Source organism: Thunnus albacares, chromosome 17 (genome assembly GCF_914725855.1).
Source record: "Thunnus albacares chromosome 17, fThuAlb1.1, whole genome shotgun sequence".
Lineage (NCBI taxonomy): Eukaryota > Metazoa > Chordata > Actinopteri > Scombriformes > Scombridae > Thunnus > Thunnus albacares.
Window position 1 is genome coordinate 2,006,073 of NC_058122.1, and position 19,723 is coordinate 2,025,795.

Below are 19,723 nucleotides of genomic sequence, written 5' to 3' on the forward strand. Positions count from 1 at the left end.
TCATGTGGACTGCCAATTAAAAGCATTGAATATCTAAATATAAGACATTGATAGACTGAGAGCATACAGTGTGCTGACTATATATATATATATATATATACATATATATATATACTGTACATATACTAAAGAGCTGCTGTAGTCTTAGGACATGCTACATCATCACTATTCTCAGAAAATGTCATCTGTAATGAAATGTAAAATGTGGAAATTAAAAAACACAATTTCACAATAGAATTTGCAGGTTCCTCTCTTACATACCAATATACTATCTATATTTGATCACAGTTTGACCTAATAGCGCTATGACACCCACTGCTCAAATGAGATCCCAAATGATATTGCTTAAGTGGGCTCATGCCAAATAGCCTAATCTGTCCACACACTGCACTGCTGCGTTCAAAGCTATACTGCTAACTTCTTACTCACATCACGTTCTCTCTCTCTCTCTCTCTCTCTCTCTCTCTCTCTCTCTCTCTCTCTCTCTCTTGTCTGTGTATGTGTGTGTCTCTCTCTTGCACACAACCTACACTAGCCTACTTAGTGAGTTAAACTCGTGCAACACCACAGTGTAGAAATGCTCCTTTACAAGTAAAAGTTTTGCATTCAAAATATATATTATCATAAATGTGTGCTATAAGTATTAAAAGTAAAAGTGTCATTAATAGTGTACAGTCCATGTATCTGCCAGAGATTGCAGATTAATATTTACATACAAAACATCTGATCAGTGTAAGAGCCAAAGGTATATAAAGGAGTTAAACATGGCTCCATTATGACCTACTACCACAGCATCCAAATGCTGCTTACACATTAATGTATTGGTAATGATAAAATTATATAATAATAAGATGACTAAAAAGTATAATATTTCCCTCTGGAATGAGCATCGGGAGTATCAGGAGAATAAAGTAGAATAAATGGAAATACTTAAAGATCCCCCCCAGACATGTATTAAGACATATACAAATACTCTGCTTGGAACAATAATGTATGTCTGATATGGTATTTTTTTAAAAAGTATAATTACCATGTTAAAATCCTTAATATGGCTTCTGCTCCTTCTCCCTCATGAAAAACTCCAGAATCTATAAACACACAAATATTGTTCATTTGAAAAGTTGAACTGCTGGACACAAGATGTCTTCTGCTTCACTGAAAAGTCCATTCTCACATTCATTCATCACACTTGTGGCATACTGAGCCAAATCAGATTTTCAATGAGCACAAAGAAACAATCCACTTTCAGTAGATGAATGTGAAAACAGCCCTCTAGAGACAAACTCTGCACATGCATCTGTATGCACAGAGAAGCTCAAACATCCAAGGGAAGTAGCAAGAAGAAAAATACATTTCTGAGTGGAGGGGGACTTTAAGTAATGAATAGACACATCAGAAATGTACAGTGCTTTAGTAAATGTATTTACTCTCCTCCACTGTCGTTATGTGACATAGCCTATGTACATGCACGTGTACATGAACATAATTATTTGAGGGGTTAGGGCACATTTCAGTAATTGCTGACATATCTGTCCAAATAATATGAAAAACTATGAATATTTCCTTCTCTGATTGCGTACGTTTAGGATTTTTTTTTCTTTCTGTAGATAACTTTTATAAACACTCTGTGATCTGCAGTTTGTGATATCACATAGACCCAAAGAGAGAGGGAGAAATTGGATACCCACAACAATGAGGCTCGTCGTCCTCCCACCAATAGGTGGCAGTAATTCCTAAAAAGGCCTGAGCATAAAGCTAATATTCAGTGCAACTCATGGAGATATTAAAAACGCTTCTTATCTTATTCTTATGTATTCTTATGGTGCCGATATTATGTGAATCATGATATAATGGGCTATTATGTAATATAATATAATATAATATCTGGCAGCTACGTATATCCAACATCACTGCATCTGTTTTGTTTTTGTTCAGTCATTTCAATTTATTAGTTGTTCAGTTTTCTATGTATTACACATATATATTAAATATAATTACTGTGTGTGTGTGTATATATATATACATATATATATATATATATATTGTGTATGTGTAGGCTTGTTAGAAACTAGTTTCAGCGTGTTTGAAAGTAACAATAGCGGATGTTGCACAGAGAGGAAGTGTGATTAGTGGGTGTGTGTTGTCTTCTCCTTCATTCAGTGCGACGTTTTATTAAAGTTGTAAGATGGCGACGGTGCATTTGAGGATTGGGGATCTAGTGTGGTGAGATAACCGTTTAACATTGTTAAACGCCTCTATTTCTGATCATTTGTCTTGCATTACACAAAGCAGTGTCGTATTAACCAGTTAGTCGAAGATTCATATTTCTTGTTGGTTTTAACCTGACGTAGGTTAGTTGATGGTCAACCCAAACAAACTGCCAGCCGAGCTGACTCAGCCAACAGCCCTCGTTAGCTGCTAGCTAACGTTAGCGGATAAGCTACCAAAAAGGTTCAGACCGAAACTAGGTTTTCGTTTTTTCCCGGACACAACTATGCATTTTACAGTTGTAAATCTTGCACCAAAGTGTTTATCTGTAAATCCTCACCAAACACTTAAAATGTCCAGTGTTGTAGAAATTTCGGTCCATGACGAGCGTCGCTAGCATCGTAAGCGGATATCTACTGTTTGTATCTGCTCTGTTTCCGTGATAACTGTAGCAGCTCTTTCTCTGCAGACTCGCGTTTATCTGTATTATCTGGATGTAGGTTGATTTAACCCGAACGATAAGGTGATTTATTTGTGTGGAGAGATACATCAAACTGGTCGTTAACATTATTGTAGCAGCAGTTTGTGTTTCACATGATGTGTTATCATCTATCGTTGCATTACAGCAGGACAGCGACGCTACATAAACAACATAGTAACTGAGAGTTACACTGTGCATGAGCATAACGACATTGTTGAACATTTGTTACTTCAGACCTAGCGATTCAATCAGCGGCTGTTTTCTCTTGCCACATTGTTTAGCTGCCTATTATTGTTTTGAATATCTTATTTTAAAAAGTAATCAGACAGATTATATCTGACACATGGCTGCTGCTCAATAGTGTTCTACTGTATATATGACTCTTGTAAGTGAGGCGTACAGAAGTTGCTGTCTGAATTGCTTTCACAAACACTGCAGTTATGTAATATGGCAAGAGGAAATGTTTCTAAAACGTATGAGAATATAACAGCAAACTAAGAGAGACAACAGGATATATCTTTGTCAACTATTACTGAAAAACAGCATGGGATCATTATTTATGAACAGCTGACAGCCTCAACAGATGAAACACCATGAGCCTCACTAGATTAGGCAACACTGCTTCAGTTTAAATATGGTGTAAGATATTTACTAGTTTGTCTGCTCCCTGTATTTCAGTAGATTAATACAGTTAACTTGTTTTACAGTGCTGCTGTTTTTTACTCCGTGTTTGTAGTCTTACACTGTAAGAACCAGCAGCAAGAAGAGCTGGGTGTCGTTTGAAATGTTTGACTCTAGTGCTGGTTACTACGCCTGAGTTTCAATACATACAATCATATAAGAAGAAGCAAAGAAGAGCACATTTTTGATTTCAATCAGAAATTATTGGATCAAAGTTAATAAGCATCAGAATTCGACCGGACACGTGGGTCTGGCTTGGTGTACTTGACAGTTTTTGATGCTCTGTGCTTTGGACACTTTTCAGTTGGTACCAAGAACTTATTGATGTTCAATACTCAGCTCTAGCAGCAATTAGTGTAATTGGTTAGCTGAAATTGAACTGATAGAAAGCACTGCTTGGTGAAATACAGTGAAGCGTCTTAATGCATCTCTGTACTTGGCAGAAAGACATACCAGGACTAAACGTATCGCTCTCATTTCAGGGGGAAGCTCGGGCGTTACCCACCATGGCCAGGAAAGGTAAAGAGTGATGGTTTAAAGGAAAAGAAATTCCAGCATTTGCATGACAAACCTTGTGCTAATGATCTACTCAAACATCTATTCACATTTCAGATAGTAAGCCCTCCCAAGGACCTGAAAAAGCCAAGGGGCAAAAAATGCCATTTTGTGAAATTCTTTGGAACTGAAGACCAGTAAGTCTACAGCAGACAGTAAGGTATCAATTCTGACTCAACTTGCAATTTTTTCTGCATCAGATGTGTAAAGAGCTGTGTTTTTGTGTGCTTGTCCAGTGCCTGGATCAAAGTAGAACAGCTGAAGCCCTACCACGCCCACAAAGAGGAGATGATCAAGATAAATAAAGGCAAACGCTTCCAGCAGGCGGTGGATGCAGTGGAGGACTTCCTAAAGAAAGCAAAGGGGAAAGAACAGGTGAGGGAGTCGTCCTGTAACACTTCACATGTTTGTTGCATCTCAAGAATCACATCCTCTTGGTTTTAGTATGAGTCATTTTTTTTATACACATGCAACAAATGGAAAAATTGAATGTGAACTTTTAGAAAAGGCACACTGACTTCTGGGAAATCATTAACTGAAGGTGACAGGTTTAGCTATAGTGGTTATAACAAAAAGGTAACGTGAAACATTTGACTCACAAAAGTCATTCTTGGATTACATGAACAGTTACACTCAGATGAGATTAAATTGTAAGTGTCATATGAATGGATCTTCTAATGATCAGTATCAACAGGAGGAATGACTACAGTTCATTTGGACTCCTGACTGTTGTTTTAAGACAGACTTGAAAAATGGTGAACCTGTCCTTTAACTGTGCCAGAAAAGAAGGGGTTTGATTGTTGTGTTGGGGATCTGGAATCTACAAATTCCTGTTTGAAAACGGACATAATGAACGTCCTACTGACCTAATTAAAGTAATGTTAATGTGTCTCATTCCATCACACAGACTGCCATTTGTAGTATTCCCCCTTTTTAATCCACTTGAGTGTACTAGAGCTTCCCCCCCCAAAAAAAGTTGATTATTCAAATCAGCGGTCCAGGAGCCAAAGATCCAAATGTAATTATGTTAGTGGAAGTATTAGAATGACATTGTAGCCAGAGCAGCAAAGCATAATAGTATGGCAGACTACAGCATGTTGTGTCTCAAAATGACTTAACAAACCTGACCATAATGGAAGTAGAAAAGGAGTGTATAGCAGTGTAATGTGTGCCTTGTTTATTCTTGTTTCTGTATGTCCAGTCAGATCATCACTGTGGCTGAAAGTGTTGTCAGGATATATATATGTGGAGGCTGTTGTAGAAGTGTAGTTTGGGGTGGCTGGTTGTTTTGTAGATGCTCTGGACTGTACCGTAAGGCCGTATTTAGACCAAATCAGGCAGTGCAGTGAAAACGCCACTTCTCACATTCATTTGAATGGGGGGGGGTGCGCTTCGGCTGCGGGCGTTTTGGCTGCTGCGGCGCCTCGCTGGACTGTGGCCGGAAAGTTGAGCCAGAGTCAACTTTTTTGGAGAAATGCAACCCGACATCACCGCGGCTGAAGGCCAATCACAGCCGGAGATCAGAGCGATCAGAGCTGTAAACTCTGCCAATGACGGAGTTAAAAGATGTTACCAGGAGGAGGGGAGGAGGATATTTCTCTTTGTTTGATAATGTTAAAAGTAAAGTTAGACTCTAGTCTGCCTCCTGACTCATTTTAAAAAAAGACAAGAGAAAAAGAGAGAGAGCAGCTGTGGTTGAGCGAGCTGGAGAGTGAATGAAGAGAGGGAGTGCTGGTAGTGAGAAAGCTGGTGAATCACATCCATAAAATGTTATTTTCTGATTGTTTTTCTGATTGTTGGAGCCAGAGGCGGTGGGCCGCACCACTTGATTTGGTGTGAATACGGCCTAACTGGGCAGTGGCCGTACAGTGCTGTAAAATATACTAATATATAATAAGTAATATAACAGAAATATGTAATGGAAAGAAAAAGCAGGATCACTGACGCACAACTGGTGTTAAGTTCCAGGTATTAATATGCATTCATACATATGTATGTTCACAATATTTCTCGTACTGGTTGTATAATATGCAGTTGGTCAAATAACTGCCTGTGTTTAGTGTACATGTTATCTTGTGTTGGGAAGGAAACAGGATGTGTTGTTGTTGTGCATGAAGCGGGTTGTTAGCATGGCCATCAGCAATTAAGCAGTTGTCAAGTAGCTTCAAAAGGTTGTCTTCTTGTAACAACTGGCACGGAAAAGTATTTGTAGCTTTGAGAGGAAACGCAAGCAATTAGTTCCACCACCTCAAACACACGATTGGTGTAAACATGTTTTTATACTTGAAGCAACCAAGGTGTGAATAAAACTATCACTTGTTTTGATATTCACAAGAGACATGAACCAGGAAAACAGAAAAGAAATAAAGAAAAGAATGAATAGGAGCTCCAATGCAATTTAAAAATATATTCCTTTATCTATCCATACCTAGTAAATGTGACAATCATGATATTGTCCAGCCTTGCTGTTGTGTCACCACAGCACACAACCGAAACCAACACAAACGCAGGACATGTCTGTTTCCACCACTGAAACCGATCTAATCAAATTAACGATTAATGAAGTGAGACTTCTCTTAATTAGCTCCGCTCCTTCAAGCCTCCTCCATGAAACACTCCCCGGTATCATGTTCAGTGTCAGCAAATGTTTATTCAGGTGGACACATGGGTCTCTGTGGAGGCCATCTGCCCACCAGAAAGACTTGACTTCAACATTGTGGAAATCACTTTTCCCCTTCTGCTTAGACAAGCTTATTTTATGACCCACGTTCAATTCAAACAGTTGTCAGACAGCTGAGACCTTTCTTGTAACGTTTACACAAAGTGATGATCTTTTTTTCTTTAACAGAACTCAGATGGCAAAGGAGACTCAAAAGGAAAGAAGACGCCTAACAAGCCACTGAAAATACTAGAGGAGGATGATGAGGATCTCAGTGCCCTGAAGGACCCCTCTGAGAAGGTCAGTAGGACACTGAGTTAAAAACATTATCCTGTCAAACATTGGTGAAGGAGAGGTTTACTCTCAAATATTTAAAGGAACCTGTCGAGTGGAAAAGAGCTTAAATACAGTTTCTGTCAGATTTCATCACTACCCTTTTTTTTTTTATAATACATTCTATTTTCCATTTAGCTTCTGCAGTAGTTCCAGTGTTCAGTTTACATAACTTCCAGAAGGAGCTGTCAACCTGACAGATGCCTACAGTGTAACAGGTTACAGTAAGGAGCAGCAGCGTCTGTGGAGCTAATGTTGTCATGACACCAGACTTCTGAAATCAGTGCCATGTACTTAGAGTCAGATCACCCAAATAAAAAAAAAAACCACACAGTATATTCTCACTTAGTTCTAGTGGTATTTATCCATGAGATCAGTTTGCTTTTATTTGTCCAGGTTACAGTAGAGGTAATCGGAATTCTTTGAAATCGGTCTTCAGTACTGTCTCCTCCGTGTATGAGAAACGTCCCCCCCCCACTACAGCAGACATGGACCTCTACAGATTCACCCTTTTGATTTAAAAGGTGAACATGTGTCTCTCTCCTCCTTAAAGGACTTAACTGACTCTGACCCCGAGCCGTCCACTATTGAGAGGCTGGGGGCTGGACCTGGCTCAGGATTCAAATGGGAAAGCAGTGTAGGTGAAACCCCCCCCTTCCCACCAAGCCTGCCTTGCCTTTCTGTTCTTCTACCTGACCTTAACCTTTGGCTTAAATCACCCGAAACTGCAGACCTTTCCCTTCTGACCTGTTTGGTGCTCACTCTTGACTACTGAAACTGTTGGTTTTTTGCGTGTGTGCTGTTGAGCTGGTCACCAACTCTGATGCTTTTGTTTCAGTTGACCCAGAAAAACGTTGTGATTCGCTGGTCAGCTGTGTGGTTTTCTGTGAGCGTCTTGTAGTAATGAGAGCCTACCTGCTCCTCAGGACCAGGGTTGATGACCACTCTACATAAAATGCTCTTAGAGGATAGGTTCACACTTTTTCAAATATGTTTTAAAACAATAGTCAGGTGCCCATGTGAACAAAACAAAGAAAATCTGTCTGTGATTCCCCGGAGAAACACAAAGACATTGTGTGCTGATCTATGGTGGAGGGATAGCAACACAAAGACCTTGGAAGATATCAGCATTGGTGTCGGTTGATTTGTCTAATTCAAACTGTGAAGTCTCATATTACTTTCAGCTGAACGTTGGAATGTGTTTTTACGCAGATTGAGAACTGTGGGTTTTGTCCATAATTTATATTGAAATAGCTTTAAGAAAGGATCTCTTTGTCACCAGTATGAACAGTATGATTACAGCAGGCAAAAACCATGGGCATGCATGTATTGTTCAAAGGCAGACTTGAAAAAATGTGAACCAATCCATTAGACCAGAATGACCACCGTGTATGTGTGTGTGAGTGTGTGTGTGTGTGTGTGTGAGAAGAAATACCCCTAAATAAAGGTTGAGCCATGAACTGTTTGTCTATGTCAGTGGAAACAACCATCACAAATGGTCACTTTGCTCTTGCACTTCACATGCGACAAGTAAAAACTGCATAAAAAATATTGTACTTGTGAAAGTGCCTAAATGTACATTACTATGTATATCTATTCATTTTTCATAGTGAAAACAATGTATATACTTAATTTGTTACTTTTTTTAAAACAAACAAACTGGAGTTTATGTGTCAAACGCAGTCAGCCAATAGAGTCTTTTTATAGTCTGGCAAGTTGTAAACAGAATCATTTCAGTCCATTTCCTGGTTTCAGTTGTCAATCGATACAAAACATCACCATTTCCTCCAATTAGAATAATGCAACAAAAATCTGCCTTTAACTATGTTATATTTATCTAAATCTGATTTAATGACACGTTTTTATTTAAAGGCTGAAATTGAAGTACAAACGTCAACAGTTTCCACTTACATAGGGAGAAGCAGATGGTGAACTTTCTGAGTTGAAATGATTTTAATCAAAGCACAACAGTACCTGAAACACTGGAGTCAGAGGCTGTCTGGTTTCACAGCACTCTGTTACTGAGAGACTGCTTTCATTTACCACACACACCCCCCCCCCCCCCCCAAAAAAAAACAACAACTGTAATGTTACATATGATTATTAGCTGGAGGATAGTTCCACAGTGATCATCTGCTTTCATTGAATAAATGAGAGAACTCATGGACCTTAGCTGTAATTGAGACGCCATACACCATAAAAAGCATGTAGCCTTTGTGTCAGTTGTAAAACTAGTTTTGAAGTGAACAGCAGACTGTGCTGAAGTAATGCAAATCTTGTTAGACTGCTATGATGTGAGTATTTAAAGAGTCAGCCAGTGTGGCTAGTATGTTGTTATTGCTTCAAAGCTGATTCATAAACAGTTGAACACACACACTGGCTGTGTAGTTTGTACTATATTGTATTTTGTGAGTTAATTCTACTATTGCTATGGAACAGTGAAGGGACATAAAGTTATATTTATACTTTCACCACTAACACACAAGGAGGGAATCATGTATTTAGGCCGTGGATTCTACTCCCAAATTTTTCCAGAAACTCAGAAAACAGAAAATCATGTCAGATTGTATATGGATCATGAGGGGAGGCCCTGATGTGTCGGCATTGTGCAGTGTAGATGTAGATTCTCTCTTACGTCAGTGCATATCCAAAGAGAACTCTTTCCCACTCAACTCTTCTTCTGTTGTAGCCTGTGAAGGACGACCCACATTTCCATCACTTCCTGCTCAGCCAGTCTGAGAAGGTAAGCATCGCAACATCTGTACCCTATCATTGTTTCTTCTGTTGTAATAGGAGGTTTGTAAATAGTGCTTCAGCTCTGCATGTCTGATCTCATTTGACAGCCTGACACTCTATAGTTTTGCATACTCCAACGTGTCAGTTTGGCTGTGATGTAATCATCTGTAATAATGATATAGATCTTTATCCGGACACACCCAAGCGGAGTTTCCCAGAGGCAGTAGTGTTTCTAATGTCATCCCCCCCCCCCCCCCCCATGTGGGCCTGTAACAGTTAAACTGAAACAGTCTGTGGTCAGACTGATAAATCCTCTGTCATGTCAGCCTGCGAGGGCTTTGAACAATGACGTTTGTACATGCAGCTCTAAATGTCCCTGGGCACAGGTCCATTTTTAAATCTGGTTTTTATGATTATTAAGATAAGATGAAACTCAGAAAAAAACGATTTCATCACACCATTCTAGTGAATGGCTTATTGTTGCATTGATACTGGTCCCATTAATACTGACCAGCTGTCAGTCAGACAGGACCGATCCACATAGTGTTTGATAGTAACTGTTTATGAAATTGTAACTTGTTTATAATAAAATGTGATTTTTATAGATCTAGAATGATAATGTGTATGTAGCATTTCATTACATTCAGCAGAAGCTTTTGTTCAAAGTGAATTACACTTTTCCCATACACATACATCTTGAGCAGTTTTGGGTGAGTGTCTTGTTCATGGACACAGGAGACACAACAGTTTAGTGAATGTAACTGACTTAAAGCTGGTTTCCACAGTTGAGCTCCAATTCAAACACATGCACATTCAGGAAAAACATCCATGCACTTAAAATCTACTAGTCACGGCCCTCCTGCTAGTGTTGTGGTGGTTTAGACACATACCACACCACTGACCAGCTTTATGTTTGTGTTTTCTGAATTTCTGCTGTGATCTGATTTTTTTTCCCAATAAGCCGGTCTCCTGTGTACATGTATTCAGTGAACAGGGAATGGAAAGATGTAAGGCGGTCAGAATAACAAGTCAGCCCAGCAGTGGATTAAACATCATATTTGTACTGACACACCTCCACAATGTGTGATCTTAAGTGGGGGATTCCATGTGTGTTTCTAGTGAACGATAGGAGGCTGCATTTTACTAGAGTATTCTGTCACCTCTTGATGGATTGTGCTTCTCTTTGCTCACAGCCGGCCTCATCTATGGAACCCATTAGCAAGCGTCTGAAGATCATCGAGGAGGTAAAGTAACATGTGAATTGTAGTAACATAAACAGGTGAAATGTTGCTTCCCAGTATTTCTGGATACTGTTATGTTTTGCTTTCTGTTGTGTTTTTAGTAACAGAAGTAAGGCTTGAGTCTGAAATTGACAGTGATGTTGCTTTTGATTGTGTAGGACACGGGGTCAACATCTATCCAAGCAGCAGACAGCACAGCCATCAATGGCAGCATCACACCCACAGATAAAAGGTATTAACACATCCTCACTGCAGAGCACCATTAACCAAATGACTTGCTAAGTTTAGCTGGAAAACACATCATGAGGTTAACACCTCGGATTATTGTTACTGATTTTATTACTTTATTTTGTTGTCATTCAGGAACTTTTGCTATGGTTTCTTGTCTTTAAGCTTAAAACACAAAAACATATGAATCCTACTTTTTTATTTCACTGTTTGTTTGTTGATGATTTTTGATCAGTTTGTTTTTCTTGGACTTCCAGGATAGGCTTCCTGGGTCTGGGGCTGATGGGTAGCGGTATAGTTTCCAACCTGTTGAAAATGGGTCATGTTGTCACAGTGTGGAACCGCACAGCAGAAAAGGTACCATAATGCAACACATTATCACTGTAGACACACACATGAGCCAGACTTAATGTTCTCCTGATGAATGTAGACAAATGCATCATCTGATAGGAAACCATTACATATGCTGCCGTCAGTGTAGATAAGTCCCATGAATGACATGAAAGATTTGACCAGTTGTGTGTCAGAATTAGAATAACAAGACTAGGTCACAACCTAGTATATGGCTGAACTGTGTATGAAATAAGGGTGTAATGGTACAAAAAATTCACAGTTCAGTATGTACCTGGGTTTTGGGGTCTCGGTTCGGTAAGAAAGGTAGAAAATAACATTTTGGTCTTTTATTTTGAAAAATGTAAATATCCAACAACGGCCAAAACTATTACTGAAACAGTGCAGTGGAAAACTTTTCTGTTTCCTGCAAGCAGTCAGGACACCTGCTGACAGCTGTTTGATGCAGTTTCATGGTTTAACTGTATACAAAGTAGTTGAAAGTAGCTCCACCTGCAGCAGCTACAACAGTAACATGCTGCTCTAACACGGATGCTTCACTATTAATAATCTAATGATGTCATATATAATAATATATCAGTCAGAGGGACTAAACCACTACTTTGACTGCAATAGTTAAATTACACTTTTCTCTCTCAGAACTGGTGTTTATAGTTGTTCTGAACAGCTTATCTCGGAGTGAAAAGCTGACCAGCACAGAGAAGACAGGGGGGCGACTATCACAGAGAGGGGAGGGGGACGACTATCACAGAGAGGGGAGGGGGACGGGGAGACACGGTATCATTTCACTACAGAGATAGTGCATATTTTAATAGTAGTGTTGCACTCAGTAAGTGTAATGGGTCTCTCGTTTGTCATTCTGATGACGGGGTAACCACGCTACCTTGGCTAAGCCAGCTAGCATACCCATGAGCATACTAGCGGTGCACTGCCAAAACGTTCTGGGTGGAACTTGCGCTCCAGAATTATTGTTCCACACTCAGAGTAAGTGGATTATTAAACTATTTTGACAGTAATTGTTTGGGTCACAGAGCTTCTAGGAGTGCATGCACAGAACCATAACGTCTGTACTGTGACGGTTCAGGAGAATACACGTACCATTACATCCCTAATATGAAACGCTAGAAGTCTTAATTTGAAATGAGGGCTTTTAATTTGAAACGGATATAGAAAGTGGCGGCATTCAGCCGACCAATGGTATAACTTCAGCTACTTCAGCGGGAGAGTTTCTGCCAAAAACAAGCAGCGCGACCCTAGGAGACATGAGAGCAGCTGCTCGCTAACAGCTAGCGTCATGTGTGTTGACAGCAGAGAGCAGGAGGGAGGACTGACATCTCACTAAGCTACTCTATGCTGCTGCTGCAGGCGGTCACAGAGCAGACACTTTCAATTTATAACTGTAACATCCGTCATCCGACTTAGTTTTGATATCAAGCTTAGTGTTTCACAGATGAGTTTTTTATTTGATGAACATGGGCGCTGATTCGCAAAAATGAACTAAATGAATAAAAACAGCAGTAGGCAAGTAATGTAACGGTGAACAGCAGTAACATCTTTACACATGTCACAACAACAGTATCCCCCCTCCCCCCCTACTGTTGCATTAGACTCTGAGCCCTGTCTGCTCTGTTCCAGTGTGACCTGTTCATCCAGGAGGGTGCCAGGTTAGGCCGGACTCCTGCAGAGGTGGCTTCAATGTGTGATATCACTTTCTCCTGTGTGTCTGACCCAAAGGCCGCCAGGGATGTGAGTACAATCATCTACAGTAAATGGCTTCCTGCGGAGGTGTGATTAGCGGCTCGTCGGTAAAATAACTTCTCCATGTCTTTGTGTTTGTTTTTTCTCCAGTTGGTGATGGGTCCCAGCGGAGTCCTGCAGGGAATCAGGCCGGGCAAATGCTATGTAGAGATGTCCACTGTAGACCCAGAGACCATCACAGAACTCTCACAGGTATGTACTGACACAAACACACACACATTTTAAGGAGCTATAACAATACTACACACACTATAAAGTCATGCAGAATCAAAAGGACCTATTGAAGCATTTTACCATGTATCCCAAAACCCTGAAAGAATCAAGACTTTTCTTGGATGCAGTTGTCATTGTTGCACTCATAGTAGTGATTCATTGTTCAATCTCTGAATATCAGGTGATAACGTCGCGGGGTGGCCGTTTCCTGGAGGCTCCAGTGGCAGGAAGCCAGCAGCTCTCCAACGACGGGATGCTGGTCATCCTAGCAGCTGGTGACCGAACAGTTTATGAGGACTGCAGCAGCTGCTTCCAGGCCATGGGCAAGACCTCCTTCTTCCTGGGTATGTAGGATGGTAATGGTACCAGTCAGCTCCTGGTTCAGTATGATACGTAGCTGTATCATACTGAATGCCTTTGACAAATGTAAACATCTTTTTCTCATCTAACTCTCAGCAAGAAAGTGAATAAGCACATATCCCACAATGTAAAACAATTCCTTTTAAGGTAATGTAGGTAGATTGTAACCCTTCAGAAGCTGTAAGTGCTGATCTAAATGTTGTCAGCCTCTGGTTTCTCTCTACTTCCTGTTTATTTCTCTGAGTGTTCGAGCTGACAGACTGCATCCAATAACTACATTTTGTATACATTCATTGGAAGAGCTTTTACTGCAACTTCCCTGCTCTGTGGCTGCCAGCTGCAGGCATGGGCTCCCTGAGGATGTAGAGATGTGAAGTGACTGCTGCATATTTCTATTATTATGTGATTATAAAGATGTTTGTGTGTTTTCAGGTGAAGCAGGGAATGCAGCAAGGATGATGCTGATCCTCAACATGGTGCAGGGCAGCTTCATGGCCACCATTGCAGAGGGACTAACCCTGGCCCAGGCCACCGGCCAATCACAGCAGACGTTCCTGGACATCCTGTGCCAGGGCCAGATGGCTAGCACATTTGTGGACCAGAAATGCCAAAGTAAGTCAACACAATGGAAGTTTAACACATCTGTTTACTTATTCAGTTACCTGAAACTTCTTTACTTAAGTTGTGCTTACAGTAACTTTTCTTGCTGCCTTGTCCAGATATTTTACAGGGCAACTTTAAGCCAGACTACTATTTGAAACACATTCAGAAGGACTTGAGGCTAGCTATCTCCATGGGCGACATGGCCAATCATCCAACCCCAATGGCTGCAGCTGCCAATGAGGTACAACACTGTGCTTTTCTTTATCATTTCAGGTGTACACTTGCCTATTGTATGTTTATTTTTTCTTCTTTGTAACTTTACTGAAAAGGATCAACAAGAACAGAGTTGAATCCTTTTTCTTTTTCTATTGTGTGAAACACTGCCTGCCTGCTCTCAGTACTCTTGGCTCTTTCGTCTACATAGTCATAATGAACAGGGCACATTCCACATGCTGCCAGTGAAACACACTGGATACATTAGGAAACATGACGGCTTCAGAGATAAAGTGAGTAGAGCGTGGGGCTGACAGAATGTAGAAAGTGAAGCTGACTGTCTTTTTGTGAAGTGCCTCATTCATCAGGAGAACATAAAGTCTGGGTCATGTGTGTTTATGATCACAGAGCACTATAAATGGCAATCAGCTGAATGTCCTCTTTCTTGTCTTCTAAATCTGTCATCTTTGTAGTTCTCACCATGTGTTTTATGTAATACATTAGGTTATTTAGCCCCAGTCTGTCTGTATGGGTGTTCATGGTTCCTGCAAAGACTCTCCTCTAGCGCCACCACCAGCCCAGTGTTGTTCCTTGTTCAGTTTCCATACAGTTTGGTGTGGACACTGTAAATATTCTATTCTCATAGCAGATATTTGAACTTGTTATAGTAGGAAAGCACAGGTGTTACTAATCACATTGATGGCTCAGTTCCATTCTAGCAGGACCCTGAAACTAAAGCAGCTAAATGGAATTCAACCATCCTTCATATATTTTTTTTTTTTGATTGGTGCTCATCTTCCATGAAGAACACCTGTTCTCAAATAACAGATGATGAAGCCTTTAGATTTGAATGATCCTTCATCAGTTCCTTTAGCGTCACCCTCAGGAGAAAAACATCCTCCCTCCACTACTGGTAGTTACGACAATACCAAAACTATCGTTGTCATGTCATGTGTTGTTAAGCCCCGGTCAATAGGAAACTCATTTGTCCCTCCAACACTTTAATATGGTGCAGTGTAATTAAAGATGCATGATTATGGATGCCAGAAATATTCTCTGCAAGCCATTGTGTGTTTGGGCATTATGCAGAATATACCTTACTCTATTAGAGCTCAACCAGCATCACTCTCCTGTCTGACCAATAAAATAATAAATGCTAGAATAACAATAGTACAGTTGAAAGCCTTGTTCTTTCTGTCTCTGTGCAGGTTTACAAGAGGGCTAAGGCACTGGACCAGTCGGACAACGATATTTCTGCAGTCTACAGGGCCTACATTCACTAGAGCGAGGTGTGACCTATCCTCTGGACCACACAGTCTTTAATCCCTTATCGTTTCTCCCTCGTCATCTAACGAGTTGTTTTTATTTTTTATTTTATTTTTAATTCTAATCGTTTTATTTCATTTTTGCCCCGGCGCCAGCCACGTCACCTGCCCACAACCGATTGGGATTGTAATTCCTTTTGTTAGAGGCAACCTTGAGCATTGCACTGACTTTACTGTGGGGGAATACAAGCTATACGAGTGCTCTAAACGAGGTTGTACCGCTGCACCCGGGCAGTTTGCTGTGGTGGGGGCAGCTCATCTGGTTACTGATATCTAACAAACGGTAGAAGTCACGCAGGGTGTTGGGCAGGGACGTGGGGTCCAGTGCCACTGTGAAGAGCAGGGTGTCCAGCTCACGCCAGATAAATTGCTGTCAGGTTTTGTGGATACATAAACCCTAAGGATTTTTTTTTTTTTTTTTTTGTTCATGTACAAATGATGACTTTATTTAATTCAGTGTGATCTTTGATTTCTTTTAAATGTCCAGATTTCCATGAGAGAAAACACCAAGAACATGCCACTGCATTGCCTTAATATTGTAACCCCTCGAGTCTCTCAATAATAGATGTATTTATTTATGTTTCTTTCTAGGTCTTCTTGGTGCAGTTTGGTCATGGCTTGTTTCTGTATTTGACAAAAGATGATTTATGCTTTTAAGTTGGTGTTAATGATCTTTCTTGAACAGGTTAAGGACAGAACAACAGATGTGTTGAGGCCTTAAAATGCAGTAATTAATATTTTTCATCAAGAGTTGAGATTTACATGTATGCTTCATTCTTGAGTTTGGAAAGTTCTCATTTCCACTGTGTTTTCTTTTTTTTTTTTTTTTTTTCTTTTTTTTTTAATATATTCTGGAACTAGATGAATCCCATTTTTGAGTTGTATTTTAACTGAAGTTGATAATTAAGCCCCGATGTCAATCATGGTTGTTTTTTTTTCTGGTAGTTGCAGATAAAAAAGTTGAGACTGGGTTTGAACGGCACATTTAAAACCATCATGGGACATAAATTTACAGTTTAAAAAGCAAAGCGATGAAACGGTTGTACGTGGGTTAGGAAGGTTTCATGACTCTGAAGGCTGTAGAATAAATCCTCAGCTCCACAATCAGCAGCTGATTGGAGCATCATTGACAAACTGTTACATCAGTCTCACCCTGACATACACACACACACACACACACACACACACACACACACACACACACACCTCACTCCAGCTAAATAGTTTGTTACATTTCCATATTTAACAAATCAGATAACAGATCCTTATTATCTCTGTCTTACATTGACCTCAAAGATTCCAGCTGTGTTAAAGTGAGGGACAGCAGGAGGTCACATGACAGTGGGGGGGGCGATCTTGACTATGTAGTAGAGATCTTCACAGATCCACTCAGTTCCTAGTGAACCAATTCAGCTCTAAAACCAGACCGATACATCAGCCAGCCAGTATAAGCTTCAGATTCATCATATGTCTGCTGATAATGAACAAGATGTCAGTACAGAAATGCCAAAGATATGTTTTAAGGTCATTTCTAATCAGTGTTTGTTCACCAGAGAGTGATGACAAGTTTAGTTCTCAAAAATCTCAAATGTCAACATTGGTATCTTCTTCAAAAATCCACTATCAGTTGAGCTCCACTCGGGTCCAAATTCTACTCAGTCTAATGAGGTGTGGTAGGACCCTGTTCTGTTTCAGGTCTGTGTGTGTGGACATGTCTAATACCTGAGTGGCTCCTGCTCTTTTCCACCATGGCAGCACATGATTTTTTTGGATATTGGATTTGGTGTATGCTCAGGTCTATTTGGATGCACATCATGTTTAGGTAGGTTTTATACTGGATCTGTTGTGGGTCACGTCCAAAATGTTGAACCTGTGAAGATCTCTACTGCATAGCTGGAAACATAACCTGTATAAATATTGACCGACATATGCAAAAGAAACCCAGCATGACGGTGCATACTCAAACAATGATATAATGTCCCTGAGGAGGTGAAACAGCTGATCCACTCAGACTGTCAAAGACCAAAACAGAAGCACAAATCAAGACCATACATGTCAAGTGTCTTGTGTTTTGAATTTTTATGATGTGTTCATTTTCTATCGATTTTGGTTTAACTTCACATCAGCCTCTGGTGATAATTGCAAGAAGGAAGTGGATGTCATGTGTGAGCTGTAATCTGTCCCACATGCTGTCAGGAAGAGCAGAAATGCTTCAATTCATATGTGGATTATAACAACAAATCACTGTTTCTTTTTCTTTTCCCTTTTTGAACATATCAGTAGTCGACCCCACTGTCACTATGTTGGATTTCAAATATTTCAAATGATGTGCTGCTGAGCCCAGCTGATATGAAGAAACAGAACACAGGGTGCACCAGAGAAGACCCCAAACTCTCTAATCACTTCCATGCAGGGAAAACACAGACCTCATGATGTTTAGTTCTTTAAGGCCCACAAGTTTCTATCATTGAAAGAGTTTTTCATCAAACTAAATGATTTAGTTGCATGTTAACAACCCAACATCCCACTTTGAAAAGTTTTTCTGGTTTTCATTTCTATCCAGATGAACGACATTTAAGGCTTTTAATTTCGTTTCCCCCCTCACACAGCATAGTGTAAAGAAATGTTTTTAGAAGACATGTAAATAGCACATTAGTAAGGTTTCTTTTATATCTACAATAACCAGGATTAATGAAAACAACTGCTTTTGATTTTGACTCTACAGATCGACTGTCTAACATCTTTGTGTCTTAATACTGTAGATTGTTCAGTTCAAGTGTAAATGGTTTATTAATATGTGGCTTATATAATCTGGCTTATTATCGCATTCAAATGATAATGACTTGGATCCCAGTTAAGGTAGGAGGTTGTAACTTTGGTTTTGGGGGATATTTATGATTTTGTGTACATGTGGAAATATCAAGACTTTTGTGCTGTTTAATAAATCCTCTCCTGATTACTGACATGTTTGACGTTTAATGACTGATCTGTTGACCGGCTGATGAAGTTATCTTGTTCTACTGATGTTATTTTGACTGTTAGTTCCTTTTTAGATCTCTAATGTTTGCCAGTCAATGGTGAGCAGATGAGAGAATACTGCCCTTTGTTTTTCTTCTGAAATTCTAGCTTCATGTTAAAGGTGAGGCTGGCGTTCTTCTATATTTCTCGTATTGTCAATAAATCCCATGAAAAAAAAAACAAAACCCTGTCTTTAATTTGTCTCTCAACACTTTCTGACTTCCCCACCCTGTCTGGCTCTCAGCTCCAAGCCCACTGCTTCCTACTGGAAACACCTCACTAATATAAAGGCTCAGTCATTTAAACAGTTTTTGGACAACAATGGAGATACTTCTTGTTTGTAGGAATATGTTTACAGAATATCACCTCAAATGTTTAAGCTCATTTACTGTAAATATGACAAGTCTTGTGAATCCATCATGATGTGCTTTCCATGAATATTGACAAAAACACTGCAGAAACTGCGTTAACTACACGTCACACAGCTGAGACGTGATTCACTATGAACAAACTAACTCCTCGCAGGCTGCGCAGAACCACATGTCTGCGTGACGCTGTGCGCAGGGCCAGTGGGCGGGGTCACTAATAGTGAACGTGTGACCAGTTTAATGCTGCATTCAGGTGATTCTCGTAAAGATTAGAACCCATACTCTCACTACGGTTGGAATTAAAGACAAAATTTAAACAATCAGCATACATATATTGTTTTGTTGTTGTTTATTTTGAGACAACAGACCGGACACGCCTGCGTCATGACTCA

The 19,723-nt window shown here is 40.0% G+C and overlaps 1 protein-coding gene across 2 annotated transcripts; it reads left to right on the forward strand.

The window, feature by feature from the left end:
• Positions 1 to 2,129: 2,129 nt before the first annotated feature.
• Positions 2,130 to 18,908, forward strand: glyr1 (glyoxylate reductase 1 homolog (Arabidopsis)). Of its 2 annotated transcripts, XM_044331216.1 has the most exons (16): positions 2,130 to 2,223; positions 3,853 to 3,889; positions 3,983 to 4,062; positions 4,162 to 4,300; positions 6,774 to 6,884; positions 7,471 to 7,554; positions 9,607 to 9,660; positions 10,847 to 10,897; positions 11,053 to 11,126; positions 11,380 to 11,479; positions 13,109 to 13,219; positions 13,322 to 13,423; positions 13,626 to 13,788; positions 14,237 to 14,416; positions 14,524 to 14,648; positions 15,829 to 18,908. In XM_044331216.1, exons 1-16 carry the CDS (start codon positions 2,186 to 2,188, stop codon positions 15,901 to 15,903), a joined length of 1,524 nt encoding a protein of 507 aa, XP_044187151.1. In that variant the 5' UTR covers positions 2,130 to 2,185; the 3' UTR covers positions 15,904 to 18,908. The 2 variants fall into 2 exon arrangements, with proteins under 2 accessions (XP_044187151.1, XP_044187152.1); XM_044331217.1 differs by lacking the exon at positions 7,471 to 7,554.
• Positions 18,909 to 19,723: the final 815 nt, after the last annotated feature.